The following is a 23560-nucleotide window of genomic DNA, read 5'->3' as shown; positions in this document are numbered from 1 at the left end:
GCTCCCTCCTCAAACTCCCAGCCCGGCATCTCCAGGAGAGCTCTGCTCATGCAGCAATAAATAAAGGAGCTCCACGCCCACACGTGTCCTGCCAGCACGCAAAACCTCGCATGTGTTTGCCCTTAGACACAGAATTTCTTGCAGAAAGTTGAATCTCTGAGCTGGCCACATCCCTCCCCCGTTTTCCAGGGTGTGCTGTACCAACCAGGAGTGGGGTTATCCCACACAGCAGCTTCAGGAGCCCCCACAGCTCATGTTGACCTCGAGGATGGGCACAGGAGGTCAAACTCTGTATTTACCTGCAATTTTCCCTGATCTCCAGCAGGAACAGCCTTGGCCAAACGCTACGGCAGCAGGGACCAGCCCCAGCTCTGCTCATTTCACCGTGGGTCCCACCCGCAGAAAGACCAGCCCCAGGTCACCCTGGGTTAAAGGAGAGGGCACAGAATTCCTCCCTTCTCCCAAAATCCATCCATCATTCCCGCAGAGCTCCTCACCTCTGTACTCACACGGGATGGATGCGGGGCAACTCCCCGTGCCCCGGGGGGGGATGTCTCATGTTCCAGCAGCCCCAGCACACACAAACACACACACAAACACACAAAAACACACACACAAACACACACACACCGCCTCCATCCCGAAAAGCTGCGGCTGATCCGGCCCCGCAGCGGGGAAAACGCTTTGTGCGGGGATTCCGAGAGCCACCGCCTCCCAGCACGGCAAACCAAGCATGAACAAAGCCCCCGAGAGGCAGCCTGCCTTCTCTGGATGGGAGAGAAGGGATGGGGAAGGGATGGGGAAGGGATGGGGAAGGGGTGGGGAAGGGGTGGGGAAGGGATGGCGAAGGGATGGCGAAGAGAGAGAAAGAGAAGAGAAGAGAAGAGAAGAGAAGAGAAGAGAAGAGAAGAGAAGAGAAGAGAAGAGAAGAGAAGAGAAGAGAAGAGAAGAGAAGAGAAGAGAAGAGAAGAGAAGAGAAGAGAAGAGAAGAGAAGAGAAGAGAAGAGAAGAGAAGAGAAGAGAAGAGAAGAGGAAGAGAGGAGAAGCTGCGGGAGCATCCCCGGAGCCCCGGCAGAAGGAAAGGGTTGTGGCATCGGGGGTGACCCTAAACACGTCCCCAAACCATCCCTGGCTCAGCACAGGGTGCTGCGGTCTCCCCTTTCCTGGGGTATCCAACCACAGCTCCCAGCAGAAGCCACGAGTTCTCAGGGATCGCTTTGCAGCGCCCGTGGCATCATTTTTGCTCCGTTTTTCTCCTCCTCCCCAGCAGGGCTTTTCCCCATCAGCGGGATGTGCTGTGACAGGGGCACAGATCGCCCGGGGCACCCGGCAGGGCTCAGGGGCCACCGGGTCACGGAGGCAGCGCTGCTCTGAGAGCATCACCGCTCCGAAACGAGGACACGCATTTCCCAGCCAGCCTGCTTCACTATTTCTGTCTGGCAGCGCGGAGGAAAAGGGCTGGGCAGAGCCCTCAGTAAATCTATTGTCACCGGCAGGAAAAAAAAAAAAAAAAAAAAAAAAAAAAAGGATGATGAAAACGTGCCTGGAGGGATTTGGCTCGGGTTCATGTTTGAAGCGGGTTCAGGTTTCCGAAGCAGAGGCTGTTCTGTGGGGCTGGAAGGGGGAGGGAACAGTGTTTGGGGTGGATGAACTCTGCTTCGGTCCAGAGAGTGACACAGGAGGGATGGGAGCACCCACAGATGCTCAGGGCTGGGCTGGAATGGGGACGAGCCCCATTTCTGGGCTGTTTTCCCATGATTTTGCCCATTTCCATCCCGCTGAAAGGCAATTCACACCCAGCAGACTCGCACTGCTCCGATTTAAGGTGTTAAAAAGGGTCAGAAATAACAACACAAAGCAGAAACGCAGCAGCTTCCAGATGTGACGAGCTCCCTCCATCCTTGCTCTGCCCTGGGGAAATGGGGAGGGTCTAAACCCCTCAGACAACAGGATCTGTGACCTCTGCACTGTCCCCTGAGCAGCTGTGCCACCCTGTCCCCCCCCCCGTGCTGACAGGTCCCAGCTGGTGGTGGCATCTCCCAGGGATGATGAGTGTGGAGTGTCATTAATGATCAGGGTGATGGGATTGAGTCTGGGGGGTGGGAGCAGTGCTGCTCTGTCCTCAGACATCCCAAAAATGCACCCTGGGGGGACAAGGTGCAGCCAGAATTTTGGGTAGGAAATAAAAGTCTCCCTGTCACGGGGAGCTGGTGGCATCTGCAGCTCCTGAGGGACCTTCAGCCTCTGCTGTGCTCAGCATTTCCCACATCTCCACACAGGCAGAATTTGGATCCTCCTCAGAGCATGGAGAAGGAGCAAAAAGTCAAACTGCAGAAGAGAGTGTGCAGCTCTTAGAGGAGCAATTCTGAGCTGCTCAAGGGTCCTTATAAAGTCACTTCATTCCTTGGGGACAGCTCAGGACACCTGGGGGTGGGACATGGGTTCCTCACCTTCTGAGGATGCAGCCAGGGAAACAAAAAATGGGAGAGGCAGGGAGATAAATTGCTCCAGCAAAGTTTATTCTTGTGTGCCTTAATTAATTTATAGGGATGGGGCTCCTCCTTTTCTATCAATTTTCCCTTTCTTCTACTGCTACAGCCCCAGGTTGCAACAATGATGTGCAGAAATCTCACAAAAACTCCTTTATTTTCCCTTCCCTGGCAGTGAGGAGCAGAAACCACGAGGATTTTCATGGCTGGTCACCACAATCTCCAAGGGACAGAGTGGGTCAAAGGGAGCTGTGCAGCCTCAGAACTGACCCTTGGGATGCTGGGGTGAAACTGGGTGGAAGAACCCCAAGCAGGCCATAAATGACAGGAGAAGAGAGCTCTCCCCAGCACTGGGATCATTCAGGAATGGTGCACAGCACCTCACATTGCTGGGCAAGGAGGGGTTTCCTTATGACACACACACACACACAAAAAAAAAAAAAAACCAAAAAAAAAACCAAAAAAACCACAACCTTCTGGTGTTTTGGTCTTGGCCAAGCCCCAAGGATTGTCTGGGAAATGGCTCTCCCAGCTTGCAGGAGGAGCAGATTCCCCATCTGCCTCAGGGCCCTTTTTCTGCTCCCATTGTCTGCAGCTGGGTTGTGTTGGGATTTCCTCCCTTTGCTTTCTAAGGAAGCTCTGGACACAGGGCAGGTTGTCCTCCTGTGGCATTCCAAAGGAATTTGGGTGAAAGGAGAAGGTGCCTGTGGCCTCCCAGGATTTGAGGGACTCAGTTTCCCTTTGGGGTGTGGGAATGTTCTCTCACCTGCCACCAGGAGAGGACACAGCTCTCTGCCACCACACAGAGCTCAAATAAATTCATTAATCCAAGCTCCTGTGCTTGGGATGGATGGGAAGGGTTTTTGGGATGGGAGGAGATCAGGAGGGGTCAGGAGCTCCTTCCAGCCCCCCTCTCCAGGAAATCCTTTGGACAACACTGGTTGCAATGAAAACTGCAGAAGGAACATAACTCAGGGTCATCCATCAGCCATGGGGAAGATCTTTGGGATTTTGAAGGATGGGAAAATTAAAAGCTGTGGAAATGCAACTGCATCTCCACATGAGTTCATGCCAGGACCTTGATGAGGGGATGAGGGATCCAAATTGGTGATCCCACCCCAGAGGAGCAGCCTGGGTGTTTGGGAGCCCAAGGAGAGTTTTCTGTCCAGGAAGGCTGGCCAAGAGAATGAGGCCACCAAGGAGCAGGTCCAGCTCCCACTGGTGGTGCTGCTGAGGGCTCCCCTGCCTCAGTTTCCCCACGTGCACAGGAGGGAACACAGCCTCTGCAAGGTGCTTGGGATGTGAAGATACAAAGTGTGCTCACAGCCTTGGATCTTATTGTAAAAACAAGCCAAAAGCACCTTACAGAGAAGATAAACTGGAGATACCAGCTGCCAATGCTCATCTCTGCTGGGATGAGCCCTGATGGGTGCTGCTGTCCAGCTGTGCCTGGCCTCAAAGCCCAGCTCATGAGGCAGGAGCAGGGGGATCTAAGCTGATGATCCCAGAGCCAGGAGGATGCAGGTCCCAACAGGAATGTAACACAGGACCAGCAGGAAAATCAGAATCTGGTGTTCCTCCCCCTGCTTGGGTGGTCTGAGATAAGAGGAGGTTTGGGATGGGGACTGGCCAGGACATCCCAAAGCTCGGGGGGGTTCATAGAATCCCAGAATGGATTGGGCTGGAAAAGACCTTAAGGATCACCTCATTCCATGGCAGGGACACCTTCCACCATCCCAGGTTGCTCCAAACCCCATCCAACCTGTCCTTGGGCACTTCAGGGATCCAAGAGCAGCCACAGCTTCTCTGGGCACCTTCCCCACCTTCACAGGCAACAATTCCTCCCTTTCCCCATGAGGAACAAGCTAAAGCACCTCTGTTTTAATCCCAAGCTGGCTCTGCAGTGCCCCGAGTGCCGGGGGATGATTCATGGCAGCAAAGTTGTGCACAAAGCGATGCCAAATAGGGATGTTGTGTCTCTGTCCCCGGCACCACACCAACACCCAACCTCAGCAAAGGCATTTCCCACCCAAATCACTGGGAAAGGGCAGAAAACGAAGAGCAGGGAAGAGCAGAGGGGGGTTTGCAGCACAGAGAGGGGATCTGCGAAGTGCTGGGAACCGGCCAAGCTAAAAAACCACCAAACCCCCGGCAAAACATCAAGGCGGGGGAGAACAGAAAACAAAACAAACACGAAAAGTCACATACGGAGAAGCGTCGGGCTCAGTCCTTCCCCAAATTGTGCCATCCTGGCCAGCTGCGGGCTCCTGGGCTGCTGGGTCCCCGCCCGGCGCCGCTCCCCATCTCCTCCCTCCTCCTCCTCCCCTCCAAAGCCTCTGACGTGGACACGGGAAAACTCCTCTGAATCCTCAACCCCAGCGCTCCCTGGGACTGCAAGGATTCCTCTGGCTTCCCTTGATTTTATGGTGTTTTTTTTTTTTTTAATTTTCTTTCTCAGCACATATTAAAAAAAAAAGAGAACGAGATGAGTAACTCCGGAGTCAAGAGTGGGGCTTATGGAAAAAAAAAATCATTCCAATAGTTGGAGGGTTTAGGGCTAAAAATAGCAGAAAGAGCTCCTTGGAGCAGGAGAGAGAGGCAGGAAGCAGAGGTGCTGCAGCAGGATAAGGAATGTTTCCTTCTTGATTGGGATTTTTTTTCCTTTCTGCTCCAAACCTGGTGGAAAGTTGGCTCCAAACTCTGCCTGTCCTTTCAGCTCCAGTGAAACACTGCAGCACCACCAAAAAACTCCATTTCTCCCGCCCAGTTTTTATGCCTGTTGCTGCAATTTTGAATTTTAGTGTTTTATGTTGGCCAGAGGCTCCTATCCCAGCCCCTCTTCATCCCTGCTGTCCCTTCCCAACCTCATTTTGCAAGGCAGGGGGAACAGCTGGAAGGGAAAACAGCTGGAAGGGGACAGAGGGACACTTTCCTCCTCCTCCATCCCCTCCTGCTCTGCCAGAGGGATTTTTCTCTGCTGCAGAGAGGGGATGCTGCCCCTGACTCAAACCCACAAAGAGGGATTCAATAATTGCCCCATCCAGAGGCCACAACCTTTGGCACGTGGTCATCTGTTCCTTCCCATTGCCAACTCTCATGATTTTATGGCTGACCTCCCAAAAATTGATGTTTTCCTTAAAGGCCCCGTGTTGTGAGGGGAGATTTGGCTTCCAGGAGTCCAAAACAGTGAGGCTTTAAAGCTGCAATTAAAGAAAACCCCTAAACTGAACAAATTTGGCATGAAGAAGGCTCTAAACCTTTAAAATCTGGTGGCTCTTCAATTCTTAAACACACATGACCCTCAGCATGTGAAACTCCTCAAAATAACTTGTTTTTCTTGGTTTGAAGGAAGTTTTAAGAGATGTCCTTGCTCCTCAGAACAGCTGGGATGGGGCAGTCCAGTTTTCATGCTCTAATTTAATTCCTCCAGGGGGTTTCTGCTCTCCAGCTGATCTAGGGGAGGAACAAGCTGGGAACAGCCTGGCTGACTGGGCAGGGGTTTTATGATGCCAGGAGTTTTCCAGAGGAAAGCAGCTCCTGGGATGGAGGAGGAGGGAGAAGAGAGGCATCACCACTCTGCTCCTGCAGCCCTTGACACAGTCATGAACCCCAAGTTCAGCCCAAATCCAAGGATTTCAAGGAATTTTGGGCAAGGAAAACACCTTCATCAGAAAATGTGTAGGGAAATCCTTTTTGTAATCACACAAAACTGGCTGAAATATGCTCCTAGAAAATCTCAGCCCTGCTCTGCATCAGGCTCAGAGCAAATGCTAATTCAGCCATGTATAAAACAATTCCAAGCAAAATCCTGGATCTAAATTTTAAGGGATTGCCCAGACCCCAAGTGGAATTGGATTTCTGTACCTTATGCAAACATTTAACACATTTTGCAGGCTTAGGAAGAAATTACAATTTTCATGGCTCTCAACGCTGCCTTTATATATGCAATATATAAAATATAATAAGCAAACATATCCCAAGGATCAATGAAACAATGACACAGCCTCCCGGGGTGAGGAGCAAATTTTTGCTGCAAAATCCACAACTCCCCCTCCCCAAAATGAGGTTGGGGGGATGATGATGGAGCCTTACCTTTCACAGCCAGGAAAAAAACAAAGGTGCCCGTGGAGCTGCGGATCCTCAGCACATACCCGGAGCCCGGGGTGGGGAGAAGCAGCAGCACAGCCCTGCAACAAAGGCAAGCAGGAGGAGGAGGTGATTTCCCCCCGGGGCATCTCTCTGCCAGGCACAATACGGCAGCGTGGCACTGTCCCCCTCAATGGCACCATTGTCCCCTCCCCAGCCACGGCTCCGGGTGGTGGCACGGGGAGAAGCTGCTGCTCCTAAAAGGTTTTGTCCCATCACGGGAGGAGGTTTTGTTTTGGAGGGGAGGTTTTCTCCAGGAGAGGAAGGAAATGGGATTTTGGGGGAAATAAATTGGGGGGTGGGAGGATTGGGGTGAGAAAAGGAGTTCACGGCTCAGAGGGATGATCCCTGTGGGGTTTTTTGTTGTTGGGATCCATGCAGGAGTTTGCATCTGGATGCTGCTTCCAGAGGAAGAGCACACTGAGGAGCTGGAGGATCTTAGAATCCCAGAATGGTTTGGTTTGAAGTGACCCTAAAATTCCACTCCCTGCCATGGAGGTGCCACCTTCCACTGTCCCAGGCTGTTCCAAGCCCCATCCTGCCTGGCCTTGAACATTTCCAGGGATCCAGGGGCAGCCACAGCTGTTCTGGGAGCATGGTCAGGGCTGGAGGAGAGGCTCAGCAGGGAACTTCAATAAATACAACTCTTCAGTGGGAAAGTGGTGAGAAAACAGAGCCAAAATATTCTCAGAGGCACCCAAGGCCCAGAGAGCACAGCAGTGAGAATGCACAAGGGAAGATCCTGCCTGCCTTTGGATACACCAGGAACTGCTGCAAGAACACCAGAGGAATCTCTTCCCTATAGGAAAATGGGATCAGGCTGGAGTTCAGGAAAAAAACCTCAGTAAAGATCCCAGAAATGCTGTGGGGTGAGGCTGCAGTGGGATGACCCCAAGGAGCAGCAGCATCTGTGCTTGGGAAGGCAGATGGGGTGAATAAAACATTATTTATTTTTAAAAAATAAAGAAAAGGCATATTAAACACAGAAATGCTGCAGTGCTGGAGCCAGGCTGCTCCTGGGGATGCTGGCAGGGCAGGGAGTGCAGGCAGCCCAGGAGGAGGGAGCAGAGGGATGTTCCCAGGTGGGGATTGGGTGGGTTTGGGCAGGGAGGAGCAGCCAGAGCCCAGATGGATGGAAGGTGTGAGATCCCCTCCCTGCTCAGGGAACAGCCTGACAGACCCCCACCCCACAGACACCACCTCTGCCCTGGGCTGTGGCACATTCCCCTCTCCTCCCAAACTGGGGGGGCTGTTTTCTCCCTCCACTCCACACCCCCCTATCCAAGAGGCATCACAGCATTTCAACCATGTTCAAAGCAAAGGATGCAGCTCATGTATCCTGCACTTCCAGCCAGGAAAAATAATAAATCTCCTGTATTTTCTCATCCTATGCCCAGCATATCCAGGTCAGCACATTGGAGCACTGCTCTTGCTTTTTGAGTTTTTTCCATCACCTCCATGCTGACTCCACATTAGGGAGCCAGGCATCCCTAAACTTCAATTCCCACCACACAAACACTCTGTTTTCCATCAAGACTTGATACAAACAGGAGCAGCAACCTCTGATCCTTCAGGGAATATCTGCAAATTAATGCTGGGCTGATGCCTTGAGCACCTTCCCTGTGCCTACTGGACCCAGCTCCCAGGGGTCTTATTCCCACAAGCCTTCAGTAAAATAAACCCCTCTATGTGGAAATTGAGGAATATAGATCTATATTTGCCCAGCTCCACCTGGATACTGAAATTTTGCCTTTTCTTTGCATCTCTGGAGATGGGGAAAGTAAAATCCAGAAAAACATCCAGTTCCTCCTCCTTTTAGTGAAGAATCAGGCATCAGGAAGGGGATGCATCCACAAGCATCTGGTTGTTCTGGTGGCCGTACCAGTTGCCACGACACAATGGGAATTGTAGATGGCTTCTGGTTATTTACAGGGATGTCATGTGCAGGGCAAGCAGAGTCCCAGCTGCTGCTGCTGCTGGGAGGAGTGGAGGCTGTGCTGAGTTCCAGAGTTTGGGAGGAGCAGGGTGAGGATGGGGACTGTGGGTATGGATCGGCATCCCGCGCTCTCCAGGGATGACACAGATGCACAGGCAGTCGATGTGGCTGACCCAAATACAGCAGCCAGCAAGGCAGGCACAGCCTGGCCCCTGAGCCAGCTGCCAGGGCCACTGTCAGCACTCTCAGGAACTCCTACAAGCACCCTGGAGCATCCAGAGCCATGGGATGCTCAGCAGAAAATTCCATCCTCCCACTCAACTTCCAGCACAGCACAGCCTAGCTTCTCTCTGGAAGCCCTGAAGGAGAGATGCTTTGGCCCAGAGATGCTGGAATGGATCCATTTGATCCCACATGGATCAGTTATCCCAGGGAGGGTGGTGTGGGATAATGGGACTTACCTGTGGTCAGTGCTGGTGGTGCTGGTCAGTCTCAGTGTGAGCGTGGTGGTCACCTCCCTGTCCTGTGGGAGAGCACAGGGACATCAGGACACCCCAGCATGGATCACACCACCCAGCCCAGCTGCAACCTCCTGAAAGAATGCTCAGGATCCACATGGCTGGGGAAATCCATCCCAAACCCCTCTCCCTCTGCTCCCACTGGTTGCAGGGCTCTTTATCCACTTTGGAGCAGCTGGGAGCTGCCAGAGGTTTTTGCACCCTGGCAAATTGGGGAATACAGGCAGGTGGCTCCTCTGTGGAGTGATGAGACCCCCCCAAACTCCTGCTCTCCTGTTTGCAGCCATGCAGGCTGCTGGAGGATTTCCTAGAAGATATTTCTGTCATGGAAAAAGCAGGAAAGCTGTTTTTGCCAAGAAAAGTGGGAATTAGTGGCCTCCCCCATTGAACAGCCTCTGAGGACACCCCTGACACCCCCTCCCCACACCCCAACACCAGCACATCCCCTGACATTCCATACCTGGGCTGCTCAGTGCCAGCGCTGCCGTGGGGAACGTGCAGGAGCCAGGAGGACTCTGATGGACAAGCAGGGAAATCAGGATTATTCCTGCTCCTTCTTCCCCTCTTTGCTCATTTTCTACGCCTGCTGCCCAATTATTTCCCAGGCTGCCTCTGCCCCGCGGTGCCTTTCTGCAGTGGCATGGAAGGAAGGCTGGAAATCAGAGCTGCCTCCAACAGCACTGAGATGCCAAGGGAAACCTCAGCAAGGATGAGGCTGTGGGTTCATCAGGATGGGGGAAAATGGGCTTTGGGATAGCTTCAAGGTGTCTTGGAGTGGGGCTCTAGCTTTTTTTGGGTGATTTGGGCTTTAGGGATTGCCTGCACAACATCCATCCCAGGCAGGGTCTGGGTGCTGCTGTGTCATGACTTCTGAGTTCAAACTCAGAGTTCACTCCTTGAAGGAGAATTTGTATTGGTTTGGGTAGGCAGGAAAAATGAAAAATGGGGAAAAAAATCATCAGCTCCTGCCCCAAAAGCAGCATGTCAGCCTGGATTCAGTAAAAACAATGCGATGGCTGCAAAGTAACAGCTTTAAAGCAGAAGTGCTACAGGGGGTTGTTATTTTCTTGGCATCAGCTCCAAAATATCCTCAGCCTCAGACAGGAGAGCTCCCAGGGCAGGTTTTATCCCAGCTTTTACCATCCCCTGCACTCCTCTTCCTCCCCTAGCATCCTCCTCCTGCAGGGATGTAGGTGCTGCCACGTTTCCCAAAGCATCTCAGCTGAAAAAAAAGCTGAAGTCTGTCCAAATTTATCTCAGTCTGACAGAACAGTGAATATATAGTTATATAAAAATCCCTATTTCTGACATTTCTGGAAACAACACAGGAGCAGGCCTGTTCCTTTGCTTGGGTGACAGCACCTTCCTGCCTGGAAGTTCTAGGTGGGAAAATGGTCCTTGAGGAGGAGCATCTTTAATCACAGACAAGCCCTGGGCTGGCAAGCTGCTGTATCCTCAGTTTCCCAGTCTGAGCCCTCAATCCCAGCCCCACATGGAGCACTGGGAGCAGATGTTTGTGGAGAGCCCAGCATTTGACACCTGCCATGCACAGCGTGTCCTTGCCTGCCCCAGGGATGTGGGAATGGGATACCCCACTGAGCCAGGAGCAAAGCACAGCTCCAGAAAGGCATTTACGGCTGCAATCATTAACAAATTAACAATTAACAAAACAGACATGCCATTTTTGAGGGTGGAGGGATTCAACTCACTTCAACAAGTGACACATTTGGGATTCAAGGTTCCAAAACACCAAACCTGCAGAGGGGCACTGCTGGCAGCACCTAAAATGAGTCTGTGGAGATGCTCCACAGCAGTGTCACCTGCCTGAGGACCAGCTTGGCTCACCACCCACTCCCCTCCCTGTGCTTCCCGCTGCCATCCATCCCCATGGCCATCCCATCACCTCGGCATTCCAGGCGCTCTCCATCTGCACATCCCCCAGCGCAGCTCCAGCAGGGCACACCCCATGGGGCAGGACACTCCGGAGTCCCCTCTCCCTCCCGTTCAGCAGCGAGGGAAGGGGGACACGGACACCCCAAGGCTTCGTTCCGCCGTTCCCCGGCGCGCTCACCTGTCCCGCGGGAGGATCGGCAGCGAGCAGCGGCGCTCCCATCGGCGACAGCCCCGCGGTGGCCGCAGAGCCCCGGGATGAGCGGACCGGCTCCTGATCCGCGCCTTCCCCCGCCGCTCCTGCCATCTAGAGGGGATCTTTTCCCACTGCAAACGCGGCCCGCAAATCGCAACAAAACCCCGCGAGTCGGGGGGGAAAAATCATCAGAGCTCAGCACAGCTCAGCACTTGATGGCACAGGAAGAGCCTGGACACATAGTTCACACCGCACAGAATTTAGCCAATTCCAGAACCAAGCAGTGAGAAACTCACAACAGAACTGATATTTCTAGGAAATCTAGGAAAGACATATCAAACCAGTCCAAAAAAGATGAAAATAATCATCAAATCATGGCTGTGAATATAAGGTACTAATGTGGCCCAAGGGGGGTTTCTGCTTGTTGTCACCATAAGGTGGAGGATGGAAGTTGGAGGTGACCTGGAACTGCAGAGCAGCTGGATAAACTGGAGGGATGGGATGTGAAGAGGATGAAACCCAAAAATTGAGTGTTTAGGTACAAACCTGCTCTGGTAAGATGTGGTTTGGGTGAGAAAATATCCCAGCCTGGCAGTGCAGGGCCCAGCTGCTCGTGAGCTGTGTGGTTTGGGGGGAAAGCAGCTGTACTGACTGGGCATTCCATAGAGTGGAATCACAGAAGGGTCTGGATTGGAAGGGAACTTAAAGTTCATTTTGCTCTAATCCCATTCCATGGACAGGGACACCTCCCACTGTCCCAGGCTGCTCCAAACTCCAACGTCCAACCCAACCTTGGACACTTCAGGGATCCAGGGGCAGCCAAAGCTGCTCTGAGAATTCCATCCCAGCCAGGAATTCCTTCCCAATATCCCATCCATCCCTGCCCTCTGGCAGTGGGAGCCATTCCCTGTGTCCTGTCCCTCCATCCCTTGTCCCCAGTCCCTCTCCTGCAAGGGGCTCTGAGTTCTCCCTGAATCCTTCTTCCCCAGCTTGTCCCCAGAGATTTCAGTGTGAGAAACCAGCCCAAGGACACTCAGGACATGTCCTGCTGGAGGACAAGGAAGTTTCATGAAAACATCAATGTTAATGCTAAACAGAACTTGGGAAATGAAGTGCAAAGCTCTCTAGGTCTCAGAACAGAGACCTGTACAGGCAACAGTTCCTGGATGCAGGGATTCCCCCTAGGAAAAGGGATTTATTGCTGCCTTCAAGCACATCAGCCCAACAGCTCCTCCAGAACCTTCCAGAAGGGCTCAGCTCCCAAAGAACCCAGAGGGATCAACCCTCAGGGAGAACATGCTGAGCATGCAGTAACAGAAGCACAAGCATGAGCAGGTTTCCTTTTCTTGCCTTTTAATATAAACATTCTAGGGTCAGTTGGGGGTAGGAGCAGCCTAAAGGGAATGTCTCTTGGAATAGAACGGTGTGATGCCTTGGGAATGATGTGCAAAATTGAAATGCCCAAGCAGGATCAACTCAGGACTTCCTGGATTCTTCAGTCTTCTTGATTTCCTGCAAGGAGATCAGGAAAGAGACTCAGAATTTGCCACTCTTTGGGAAACAACTCTTGGTGTCACAGCTTAGGGCACCAGGAGTGACCAACAGCTCAGAAAAGTTCCACAATATCACAGGACCAAGCCATGAGTTCACCTCTAGGGACAAGGCTGGGACTTGGAAGCTCCAGAAATAGGAATCCCCTTCTCTGCTACCCAGGGATGAATGTTTGTTGCCCCAACTCAGGATTGTGTTGGATTCATTTCCCACTCCTAGGACACTGATCTATCATCACCTGTACTCAATCTGTCCCTCAGCAGCTCAAAGCAGACCAAGAGAGGGATGAGGTGACATTTCTGTGGCAGCCTGAGAACAGACCCTCACCTGCCTGGCCCAGGAATGAGGCAGAAAAATCCCCAAGGACTCACCTCCAGGAGCACCTCCTTCAATTCAGAATAGGCCTTTTCTAAATCATCATTAATGATGACCAGGTCAAACAGGCCAGGCTCTTTACCTAGGGAAAGAGATGAGCACAGAGTTAGAGGAGAATTTTTCTTCCTTGTGTCAGCTCTCATGCATGAAGTCCCATGGCATTTTAATATGTTTTTTTAGCATTATGATTATTTCAACTGCTGCTAATGAACTGCTCTGCCAACCACCCCCAAGGAACTGCAGTGGAAAATGCAGCAGTGATCCAAGTCAGCTCGTGGCAAGCCCTGCCAGCACTGGAGAGCACAGATCAGCTGTTCCCAAAAACTCCAGCTCCCAAATCATCCAGGCAGCCCTGTCCCTGCACCCAGCACTCACTGAGCTCCAGGTCCACCCGGGCTGCAGTCAGACGCTTCTGTAAACTCTCCTCTGTCTCAGTCTTTCGGTCCCGTAGTCGTTTCTCCTAAAGCCAAGGACAAAGGCATTGGAGCAATGAGTGTTCTGAGAGCTGCAGCAGAACCACCCCCATCCTCAGGCAACTGCTGTCTGTCACCAGGGGCATGTGAGAACACCCTGCAGAGGGTGAGGGGCCTCAGTTACAGCCCAGTGCAAACAGTGGCCAAACTGGGCTTGACATCTCCTACCCAGAGTTCAGGGTCACAGGATTCTTTTACCTCCCTCTCATTTATTTATTTTTCCAGGTACTGCTGGAAATGAGATCTCTCTGCTGGGCTCTGGCATCTGGTGCTGCTGGCTTCCTCCTCCACAAACTCAACGAGAAACAGAGCCTGCCTGATGTACTGAGAGCAAGAGGGGAGAGTCAGGAGTTGTCCTCATGTGTCCTCATCCCTTTCTGAACCTTGACAGTGGATTCCACTTTTTCTAGAGTCCCACTGTAATCACTTACATAGGGTAAAACCAGAGGGGCATAGAACCAGCCTCCCTGGGTTTAATTTTAACTGTGGAGGCAAACCTCAGCACAGCACAAAACACAATGCATTCAAAGACTGGGTAAGCTGCAACAGGAGTCCATAACCAAAGCGTGGAAAACATTGATGAAGGACTCAACAAAAGAAACACAGGAAGATTGATCCCTGAGAGCCCTGGGGAGCTGGGCTGGGCAGAGATGAGCTTGGGACTGTCCTCCCCAGCTAGTGCAGGGCCCTGAGGATCACTGAGGAAGGCTGTAGAGCTGATTACCTCTAACTGCTAACGGCAAAGCAAGGCGGGCGCTCACCAGGATCTCAATGGAGGGCGGCTGCACCGAGATGTAGATGGGGTTCAGCTCCGTCTGCTTGATGTTCTTCACGCCCTGGATGTCGATGTCGAGCACACAGATCTGGTTCTGGGCCTGCACGGCCTGCACAGCTCCTTTACTGGGGACACAGACACAGCAAGGGGTCAGAGCACCAGGGGAGTTGGGGTGTCCCCTCACAGGTTCCCCTGGGTGGCAGGAGGGGACAGAGCCTGCTCTGCTCTTGAGGAGTTTCTCCAAGTGTCACTGCTCTGGGCAGAGCAGGGGTGTCTTGGGTTGCAATATAATAATAGGATATGGTCAGAAATGTGAATTCTGTCCCCATCTGTTGCAGCAGGGTGGGGCAGTGCCCCTGATCTCCTGGCACACATTCTCTGCTAATGGGCCATCTTTAAACCAGCTGGGCAATCATCTTTATCTTCCCACAGCCCATCCTCCCTCCAGGAGATATCTCCTGTTCATGGCCAGTGAGTCCCAGTGCATGACTGATAAAATTCCATCATCCCACTGGGAGATGCTCCAGCCAGGGCAGGAGCCAAGCCTTTCCTACCCAGAGAAAAACTGAGATTTTGGACACCAAGGAACCTTCTTTCCACTGGATTCCAGAGGAAAGCCAGACCTTTCCACATCATCCCTGGAGCTTCAGAGGGAACTGCACCTTCTCCAGGAGCACTGCTGCAGCTGAACCACATCTGCCACTGCAGGAGGATGCAGCACCATGGAATGGGACTGTGCCACCACCCTGACTGACAGGTTGTATTCTGACTCTATCAGTGTTTTGGGATTGTTCTTTGTAATACTGCATTGCTATTTTAATTTTCCTAGTAAAGAACTATTATTCTTAATTCCCTTATCTTTGCCCAGGAGCCCCTTAATTTCAAAATTACAATAATAATTTGGAGAAAGGTTGCTTACATTCTCCATTTCAAAGAGAAGCTTCTGCTTTTATTAGCAGACACCTGTCCTTCAAACCAGGACAAGGGGGCTGCTGTCTCCTGCTAGAGAGGTTGGCAAAGCCAGCTGGGAGGTGTGGGAATGGATCATGTGTGACTGTCCCACAGGATGGGTGGGATGTCCATAAACTCCTGTCTTGACAGAGCTTCACCAGCTAGAGGGGAGTCCCCTGCTCATGGCAGGAGGTTAGAACTTAATCTTAAAGGTCCCTTCCAACTCAAACCATCCTGGGATTCTGTGACAAATATGGAAACAGCTTCACCAAAGAGCAGAACTGATGAGAGCTCCCCTTCTCTAGAGATCCACTGACTCCACACACTCTCCTGAAGGGTGCTGCATCTGGGTCACAAGATGCACATAATTCTTCACTTAATTTTGCAAGTGGTGGCTTTTAAATGCTGTAAAACCAATTTCTTTTCCCCATGGGGAATGGCCTCAAGCTTTTTAATCCTTTATTATTATTCACTGATGAAACTTAGAGAGCAGAAAGGACTGGTGAGAATTTCAACTCTTCTGCTAAGCAGGAGGGACTCTCAATTTTATCCCACATCTGAGCAGGAACATCCTCAGGGGCTTGGAGGGATTCTGTATTTATTTTCTAGAATGCCAGAAGAGTTTGGATTGGAAAGGACCTTCAGGACCATCTAAGTCCTGTGGCACAGGCAGGGACAGCTGACCCACCTTGTCCCATACATATTCCCAGAGAACTCTGCGTGCTCAATAAATTCACCGGCATCAATTTCTTTCTGCATTTCCTCTCTGGTTACAAAGTGATAATCTAGAGATGGAAAATGGGAGAAATGCACAGAAAATTAACATTCTGAAGGGAAAGCTCATGGTGAAAATGACACCCATGGGTTTTTGGGGGAGAAGACACTTTAAATCTGCTTCAGACAATGCTGGCAGACTGCAGAGATTCACTTCCTGCTTCCACAGCAGTTGTCCAAACACCTGCTCAAAACATTTTGGAGTTTTCTGAGTGGCCAAAAATGCTGCTCCACCCAATTTTTCATAGCCTTTCCCAGTCCTGGTGCAATGGGAACTTCTCCCTTCCCTGCTTACAGGTGTGGGACATATGACAGCAGGAATGGCAAGGCCTTTCATTTTAAAGGATTTCTAATTAAAGACCAGAATGGGATGAGAGAGAGGGAGATAAAAGGGAACATCAAAACCAAACTAACTAAAAAGGAATATTTCTTTATCTCCTGTTGAAATTCCTTCCTTTCATTTCAGAGGGAAAACTGCCATTGGAAACTAAGAGCAAACCTCATTTGATTGTTCCTTAAATATGCAAATACATGAGAAAACAGCTGGGCACAAGCTATTAATGCAGCTAAAACCATCTCATTAAGCAGCTGCACTTCCCAAAGCAGTGGCCATTGGAAATATCTCCCCAGAACTACCTGGAACTTTGGAAAATCAAGTCACCCAACACCCAAGTACAGAACACAGTACCTAAAATAAGAGCCCAGCTTTGAAAACCTGAATTATGTGAAGAGTCCAGTGAGACAGACCTGACTGCTACAGGCTCACCTTTGCCATTCACTTCTCCAGGTCTTGGCTGCCTTGTGGTATCTGCAGGAAAAAAAAAAATAAAAGAAAGAACAGTTTTGTAAATTCTGTACATCACCCACAGGTGTTGCAGGATCAAAGAAATGCCAAGGTCTAAGTGGTACATGGATCTCTAGGGAAAAAATCTCATCAAGAGGCAATTTAGGGAAAAATAAGGTTTGGTTTGGAGTGAGATGAGATATTCAGTTGAATCAGGAGCACAGGATGACACACACACACACAGAATAGATAAAGTTTTTTTTTCCTGCCATAGCATTAAATTTTTAAACATCCAGTATTTGCTCTTTCATGCTAGAGTAAATCCAGATCTCAAAACACAGATTTTACTTGCCAGTATGCAAAAATGTAAAACACATTTTGGTCATGGACCTAAAAACACCTCACAAAGCTCCATGGAAAAATCAAAGGGCTTTTAAAGCACAAATGTGGGAGGATTTTATTACTTTCAGAGTCAAGAATCACTCAGAAGGTTCTTGTTTCCTGTCTGGGCTGTGTTTAGAGATGAGAGGAGTCACCAGACCTGGAAAGGTGCTACCCCAGACAAAATTAGACTCACCACTCAACAACTGCAGTAAAAGGTGCCCTGAATTATTTAAACTAAATCCTCAAGGGCTCACAGACAGACTGGGACACAGACAAACCATGAAAAATCCCTATTTGGGGTATAAAGAGAGGCAGGCTCTGAACTCCTGAACTCCACAGCCCATCCCTGGATACTCACGGGAGACGCTGAAGCCAAAGACATTCTCATAATCTTTGAACAATTTCTTTAACAAAGTGCTTTTCCCTGCACCTGATGGGCCACTCAGAACCACTGGCCTTGGTCCCTGCATGACTGGGGAGAGACAGAAAAATGGATCTGGTTAGAAACACCCACTGCTGGATTCCTAGCAGTGCTCAGCCCCTCAAAACAGCACCAATCCTTGACCCTTGGGTACAAATTCCTGCAGGAAAATCTGAAATGATGCAAAAATCACAAGCTTAGAGCTGATAAAAAGCACTGGGAGTGCAGAAACACTTCTCAAGAGACTGAGGTTAAACTCATAGGATGTAACCCAAAGGAGGAGGAAACTGGGATTTGGCTGCCACTAAACTGGGATGATTCAAGCCAGCTGTTTTCCATCACAGCTGGGTCTCACTGGGACCAAAAGGAAAATTATTTAAAAGAAACAAAATCCTGTTTGTGCCTGGTGGCATTTGGAATCATGGGACAGAGGTGCAGTCCCAGCCCCTCCCCTCTCAGAGATAGAAAGGAGCTTCAAGGAGAGTTTGCAGGTAAGACTTTGCATCACCAACCCCCAAACCCTTGGAGCAGCATCTGAACTCAACATGCTCTGGGGTTTATTCTCATATTTCCTGAAGCACCAACTCCATCTGCAGGTGTTTCACAGCAAGAAAGAAAGATCACAGAGATCTGGTCCTGGTACAGGGGAAAAAAGGCAGCCTGGGGCCACACAGAACTGGAAAGGGAAGGAAAAGAAAAGGGGGGAAGGAAAAGAAAAGGGGGGAAGGAAAAGAAAAGGGGGGAAGGAAAAGAAAAGGGGGGAAGGAAAAGAAAAGGGGGGAAGGAAAAGAAAAGGGGGGAAGGAAAAGAAAAGGGGGGAAGGAAAAGAAAAGGGGGGAAGGAAAAGAAAAGGGGGGAAGGAAAAGAAAAGGGGGGAAGGAAAGAAAAAGGGGGGAAGGAAAAGAAAAGGGGGGAAGGAAAAAGAAAAGGGGGGAAGGAAAAGAAAAGGGGGGAAGGAAAAAAAAGGGGGGAAGGAAAAGAAAAGGGGGGAAGGAAAAGAAAAGGGGGGAAGGAAAAAGAAAAGGGGGGAAGGAAAAGAAAAGGGGGGAAGGAAAAAAAAGGGGGGGAAGGAAAAGAAAAGGGGGGAAGGAAAAGAAAAGGGGGGAAGGAAAAGAAAAGGGTGGGAAGGAAAAGGAAAGGGGGGAGGAAAAGAAAAGGGGGGGAAGGAAAAAGAAAAGGTGGGGAAGGAAAAGAAAAGGGGGGACGGAAAGAAAAGGGGGAAGGAAAAGAAAAGGGGGGAAGGAAAAGAAAAGGGGGGAAGGAAAAGAAAGGGGGGAAGGAAAAGAAAAGGGGGGAAGGAAAAGAAAAGGGGGGAAGGAAAAAGAAAGGGGGGGAAGGAAAAGAAAAGGGGGGAAGGATAAGAAAAGGGGGAAGGAAAAGAAAAGGGGGGAAGGAAAAGAAAAGGGGGGAAGGAAAAGAAAAGGGGGGAAGGAAAAGAAAAGGGGGGAAGGAAAGAAAAGGGGGGAAGGAAAAGAAAAGGGGGGAAGGAAAGGATTTTCATATTCCTGTGTCTCTGGAGAGGAAGACAGGGTAATTCTCCACATGGGAAAAAGAAGAAATACTGTGTGAAGCTGCAGGATCCATCAGCAGCTTCCAAACCAGAAGTGATGGTGAGAGTGGGACAAATCAAACAAGTTTTTCCTATTTAAATCAAGTTGCTTTCAGCAAGCAGTAAAATCCCTGAAAAGGATTTTTTTTTTTTAGCCTCCCGGGCTGGGGAGCCACCAGCCAAGAAGCAGATAACGCCTTTTCATTTGAAATGAGCTCACAGCAATGTCACCCTGACTTTACACATCACTTTTCAAACTGCCTTAAGCCAAATGCTGCCTCACCAGAGCGGCCCGGGCTAATCCCGCCGGGCTCCTCTGCCTGACCCCGCCTGCCTGAGCGGGACCTCCCGAGCCCCAAATCCCTCCTCCCCGGGCAGCCCGACAATTACACAGCTTTTCCCTCTGTCCTGACTGCAGTTCATCCCAGCAGCGCCAAGGGACGCGATATTCACTCCCAAAGGAGGTGCCAACAGCGGCAATGTGGGCGGTGAAACACCCACGGACAGTAATTATCCATCAGGAAATCCCTTTATGCCTTTTTTTTTTTTTTCCAATCTCATCACCACATTGGTTCCTTCATTCCCAAAAAACAGAAGGCTGAACAAACTCTAGGAGTCCTTTGGGGACTTTCCTACCATTCCCTTGGTACTTAAATTTCTGTAATTTCCAAAAAACACACAAGTTTTCCCTAAATGTTAAAAAACAGGAGAAAGGGAAATGCTACCCAGTGCTTGCAGCAAGGGAGCAGAGGAGTTACCAAAACCATTTCCCTCTCAGTTCTTCTCTCCCAGGTAATTCCCTCAGGTGAGCCCTAAGCATTCCTTGGAAAACTCTCCACACAAATTCATCCCCTTCAAACATCCCAACGTGCTTTACATCACACCTGCCCCCAAAAAATGCTCCTTCATCACACATAACACCCTAAAAACCCCACAGGTGACACTGGGATGCCAGCAGGGATTTCCAGGTGTTCCAGATTCCCTTCTGGGATCCAAGCCAGAAGGAAAAGAGCTTTCCCCTCTTCTCCCTCAGGATTTCATCTCAGCAAACACCAGTAGAAATTGAATAATCCAATCATTTCATTCAGCCCCAGACAAACTGGGAAGGGGGGCAGGCTCCAGCACATCCTTACCTTTTCCTGGTGCTCCCTTCCAGCCAAGGAAAGCAGTGCAGCCCTTGGCAGCAGCTCAGCCTCTGGGGCCAGAGCTGGGCTATTTCTGAGCTCCTAAAGCCTTAATTAATGAGCTGCAAGTGAAGGTGGCCAATGAGAACCATCCTGCTGAGCTTTAATCTCCCCTCCAGATTCCTCCTCCACTTCCTGCTCTCCTGGCTGGCAAAGCTGCAGCCAACACCCCAAAAGGCCAAAAGGCTGTGGGGTGCCAGCCCTTGCTGCTCTGGGATTATGGAAATCAGCAAAGCTGTCCCTAAAGGCACTGAAGGCACAGGGATTGTGTCTGTGTGGAATCCTGGGATGGTTTTGTTGGAAGGGACCTCCCAGACCATCTAATTCCAAACCCATGGGCAAGGGTAACTTACACTAGACCAAGCTGCCCCAAGCTGCATCCAACCTGGAACACTTCCAGGCATTTTCTGCAGAACATTCCTCTTCCTCAGCTTCACATCAGGCCCACAGCCACAAAACTCCTCCTGCTCACAGATCCAAATCACTTCCACAGGCTCTCTCCTTCATTTCACTCCCTTTCCTTTCCCCAGAATACTCATGACTAAGAGAAAAGACACCTGGGTTGTCATTGTGTCTCACTTGTTTCAAAACAGCTAAAAATAAACCTAAAGGCTTGCAGGTGTTTCCTCCTGCCCCCCTCGTCAATCCCTTCTCTGGCTGGAGATCTGCAGAGGAAAACTGAAACAAAATCCATTTCCACTCCCAGGTGATGGGGCTGTGCCCTTACAGGAGGAAAGATGGCAGACTGGGAATTTCAGAGAATTCCAGAAAAGTTTGGTAGCTTAAAGCTCATGTTGTCCCACCCCTGCCATGGCAGGGACACCTCCCACCACCCCAGGCTGCTCCAATCCCTGTCCAACCTTGGACACTTGCAGGGATGGAGCAGCCACAACATCCCAGGGCACTCCCACAATGTCCCTGCTCCCTCATCCCTGCCAAACACCCCACAGAAAAAGCAACAAAACCCCAAAACCCCAGGTCTGGTGGATATGGGGCTTTTTCCTCTCTCCTGTTTGGATCCAGGAATGCATTGGTGCATCACATTTCCCAGCTGGCTGAACCAGGAATGTCACACAGATGTATTTATTTTAGGCAGAAGCTCAATTTTTTTTCTCACTTTTTGTCAGATTTTGGCATTTTCAGAGCAGCCAACCTGCAAATATCCAGCACAGAGAGTTTCCTAAAAAGGGGTTGGGATGCAGCCCAATCTACCAAAACCACTGCAGAGTTAATCAGCAAGAGAACAGCTCAGCTAATTAACAACATTAATTATCTACCACACCTAGGACTGAGGGCAAACAGCCACATAAATCCCTCTGGGGCTGCCAAAAGATGAGCTGGTCACAGGAAGATGTCCCCAAGGCAAGGAGTGGTTCCTGGTCTGCTCGTGCTGCTAAATTCACCCTGGATTTTACCTCGTGGGTGGCAACATAACCAGGGGAGCAAAGGACAGACATCACAGAGTTAAACAAATTAAAACTGATTAGCAGAGAGGCTTTACAGGGAAGGCAAAGCCCCCTTATGAAGAAGAAAAGAAGATTAAAGCACAGTTTCCCTGGAGCCTTGAGAAAGGTCTCCTGGATTAGGATTATAATCCCACCCCTATTTTTAGCAGGTCTGTTATAAAGCCCCACTTCTCTAAGGTTTGGGACAGGTTCCAAAAAGGGAGGGAGCTCCTGCTGTGACAGACAGGGAATTATCTGCAGCACAGGAGCAGGGAGGTTCCAACCTGCCAGCTTTACCCAGGCTGTGATTCTGTGAGGAGCAGAGCATCCCACAGCAGTACAGAGCTGGAACTCAGCCAGCTTTTCCCTGGAAATAATTACCTAAAAAGCACTAATTAACCTCTCCACTGGCTGCACTCCTGCCTTGCAGGGAGCAGTGATGCTGCAGACACAACACAAACCACTTGCTCAAGGTCACTGCAGAAACCAGGGAGGTCCAGGCCAGTTATTCCAGACCAGTTTAACCCACCAGTACAACAAAACCAGTTTACCCACCTGGGAAAACCTCTGCAGAGGTGAAGCTCACACAGGTGTGGTTTTACCACCCACTTCCCCACACGTGTTTGTTTTAGGGCACCTAAACCCTTCTTACCTCACTGCATCCCACGGTGCCCACAAACCTCACCTGATTAAACCTGCACATCCCTATCTGATTTTCTAACCAGGAGCAGCTCAGTGATGGGGACCGGGTGTCAGCCCCCTCATCCCTGTGGGGGATCAGCATCTCGGTGTCCCGGGACCCCCATGAGGCACCGAGAGCCTGAGGCTGCTGGGAGGCCTCAGAGCAGGATCCTGTGACCAGCCGAGCATCCTGGGCCTGCTGGAGCCCTTGGGCCTCGGTGAGGGGCTGAGCAGCCCAGGCCAGCCAGGGCTCCTCAACCCGGGGCTGAGCACCCCGGGACCCCTCAGCAGAGGAACGCCGTGAGGAGCTGGGCCCCTTCAGCCGAGGGTCAGTGTGAGGGGCTGAGAATCCCGGATTCCTCATTCCGGACCCCCCCCGAGGAGCTGAACGCCCCCAGGCCACTCAGCCGAGGATCCCTGTGAGCGGCCGAGCTCCTCGGGCAGGTCAGACCCCCCTATCCACGGCCCTGGGGAGGGTCTGCGCTCCCCGAGCGGGTGTGAGCCCCGCTCCCCATCCCCGCTCACCCGCCCGGGCGATCCCCGCCCCGCGCATCCGCCCGAGGATCATGAGGGGATGGGGGGGCGCGCTCCCGGCAGCCCCCGCGCGCGCCCGCCGCCACCGCCGCGCGCCGTGACGTCACCGCGGGGCGGGCTCCTGGGGGAGCGCGCAGTCACGTGAGCGAGGGGCGGCGGGACGGACCACGCGTAGCGCCGGGCGGGGGGGGTGAGGGAATAGCACCGGCAGGGTCGTGACTGGGGGGGACTTGGTGGGGAAACAGAGGGGGCAACATGGGCTGAATATGGCGGTGCGGAGGGAGGCGGTGTTGGGCGAACCGCGATAGGGTGGCGGGAACCATAGTGGGGTTGGGAGAGGTGGGAGGGCTGAACCAAGGTGGGTGTGGGGGGGAGGCATTATGGGACTGAAACGTGGTGGAGCGGTGGTGGGCCGAACCATGACCGGGAGAGAGGGGGGGAGCTATCATGGAACTGACCCGCGGCTGGGCCGTGGGAGACTCGGTTGGGCTGAACCATTGCGGG

The 23560-nt window shown here is 51.3% G+C and overlaps 3 protein-coding genes across 4 annotated transcripts in view; all 3 read right to left on the bottom strand.

The window, feature by feature from the left end:
* Window positions 1-4804, bottom strand: part of GJC2 (gap junction protein gamma 2) — a 30485-nt gene extending 25681 nt beyond the window's left edge. The window contains exon 1 of the mRNA XM_079300039.1: window positions 4698-4804. The gene's annotated coding sequence lies outside the window, so the exon portion shown is untranslated. The remainder of the gene's footprint in view (window positions 1-4697) is intronic.
* Window positions 4805-5035: 231 nt separating this feature from the next.
* On the bottom strand, window positions 5036-11230 carry LOC306799265 (uncharacterized protein). The gene is made up of 6 exons (XM_079300038.1): window positions 11161-11230; window positions 9033-9094; window positions 6582-6676; window positions 5784-6026; window positions 5603-5689; window positions 5036-5165 (listed from the first exon to the last, which is right to left on the bottom strand). Exons 1-4 carry the CDS (start codon window positions 11200-11202, stop codon window positions 5902-5904), a joined length of 324 nt encoding a protein of 107 aa, XP_079156164.1. The 5' UTR covers window positions 11203-11230; the 3' UTR covers window positions 5036-5165; window positions 5603-5689; window positions 5784-5901.
* Window positions 11231-12511: 1281 nt separating this feature from the next.
* GUK1 (guanylate kinase 1) lies at window positions 12512-23174 on the bottom strand. Of its 2 annotated transcripts, XM_079300529.1 has the most exons (8): window positions 23048-23174; window positions 17601-17714; window positions 16841-16882; window positions 15989-16085; window positions 14336-14474; window positions 13477-13561; window positions 13098-13183; window positions 12512-12687 (listed from the first exon to the last, which is right to left on the bottom strand). In XM_079300529.1, the coding sequence occupies exons 1-8, from the start codon at window positions 23088-23090 to the stop codon at window positions 12652-12654; spliced, it is 642 nt and encodes a 213-aa protein (XP_079156655.1). In that variant the 5' UTR covers window positions 23091-23174; the 3' UTR covers window positions 12512-12651. The 2 variants fall into 2 exon arrangements, with proteins under 2 accessions (XP_079156655.1, XP_079156656.1); XM_079300530.1 differs by lacking the exons at window positions 12512-12687; window positions 13098-13183 and adding an exon at window positions 13773-13898.
* Between the last annotated feature and the right edge of the window lie 386 nt (window positions 23175-23560).

The sequence above is a fragment of the Erithacus rubecula genome (genome assembly GCF_903797595.1).
Source record: "Erithacus rubecula genome assembly, chromosome: 3".
Taxonomy (NCBI): Eukaryota; Metazoa; Chordata; class Aves; order Passeriformes; family Muscicapidae; genus Erithacus; species Erithacus rubecula.
Note: the sequence above shows the minus strand (reverse complement) of the source record. Positions and strands in the feature narration are given on the sequence as shown.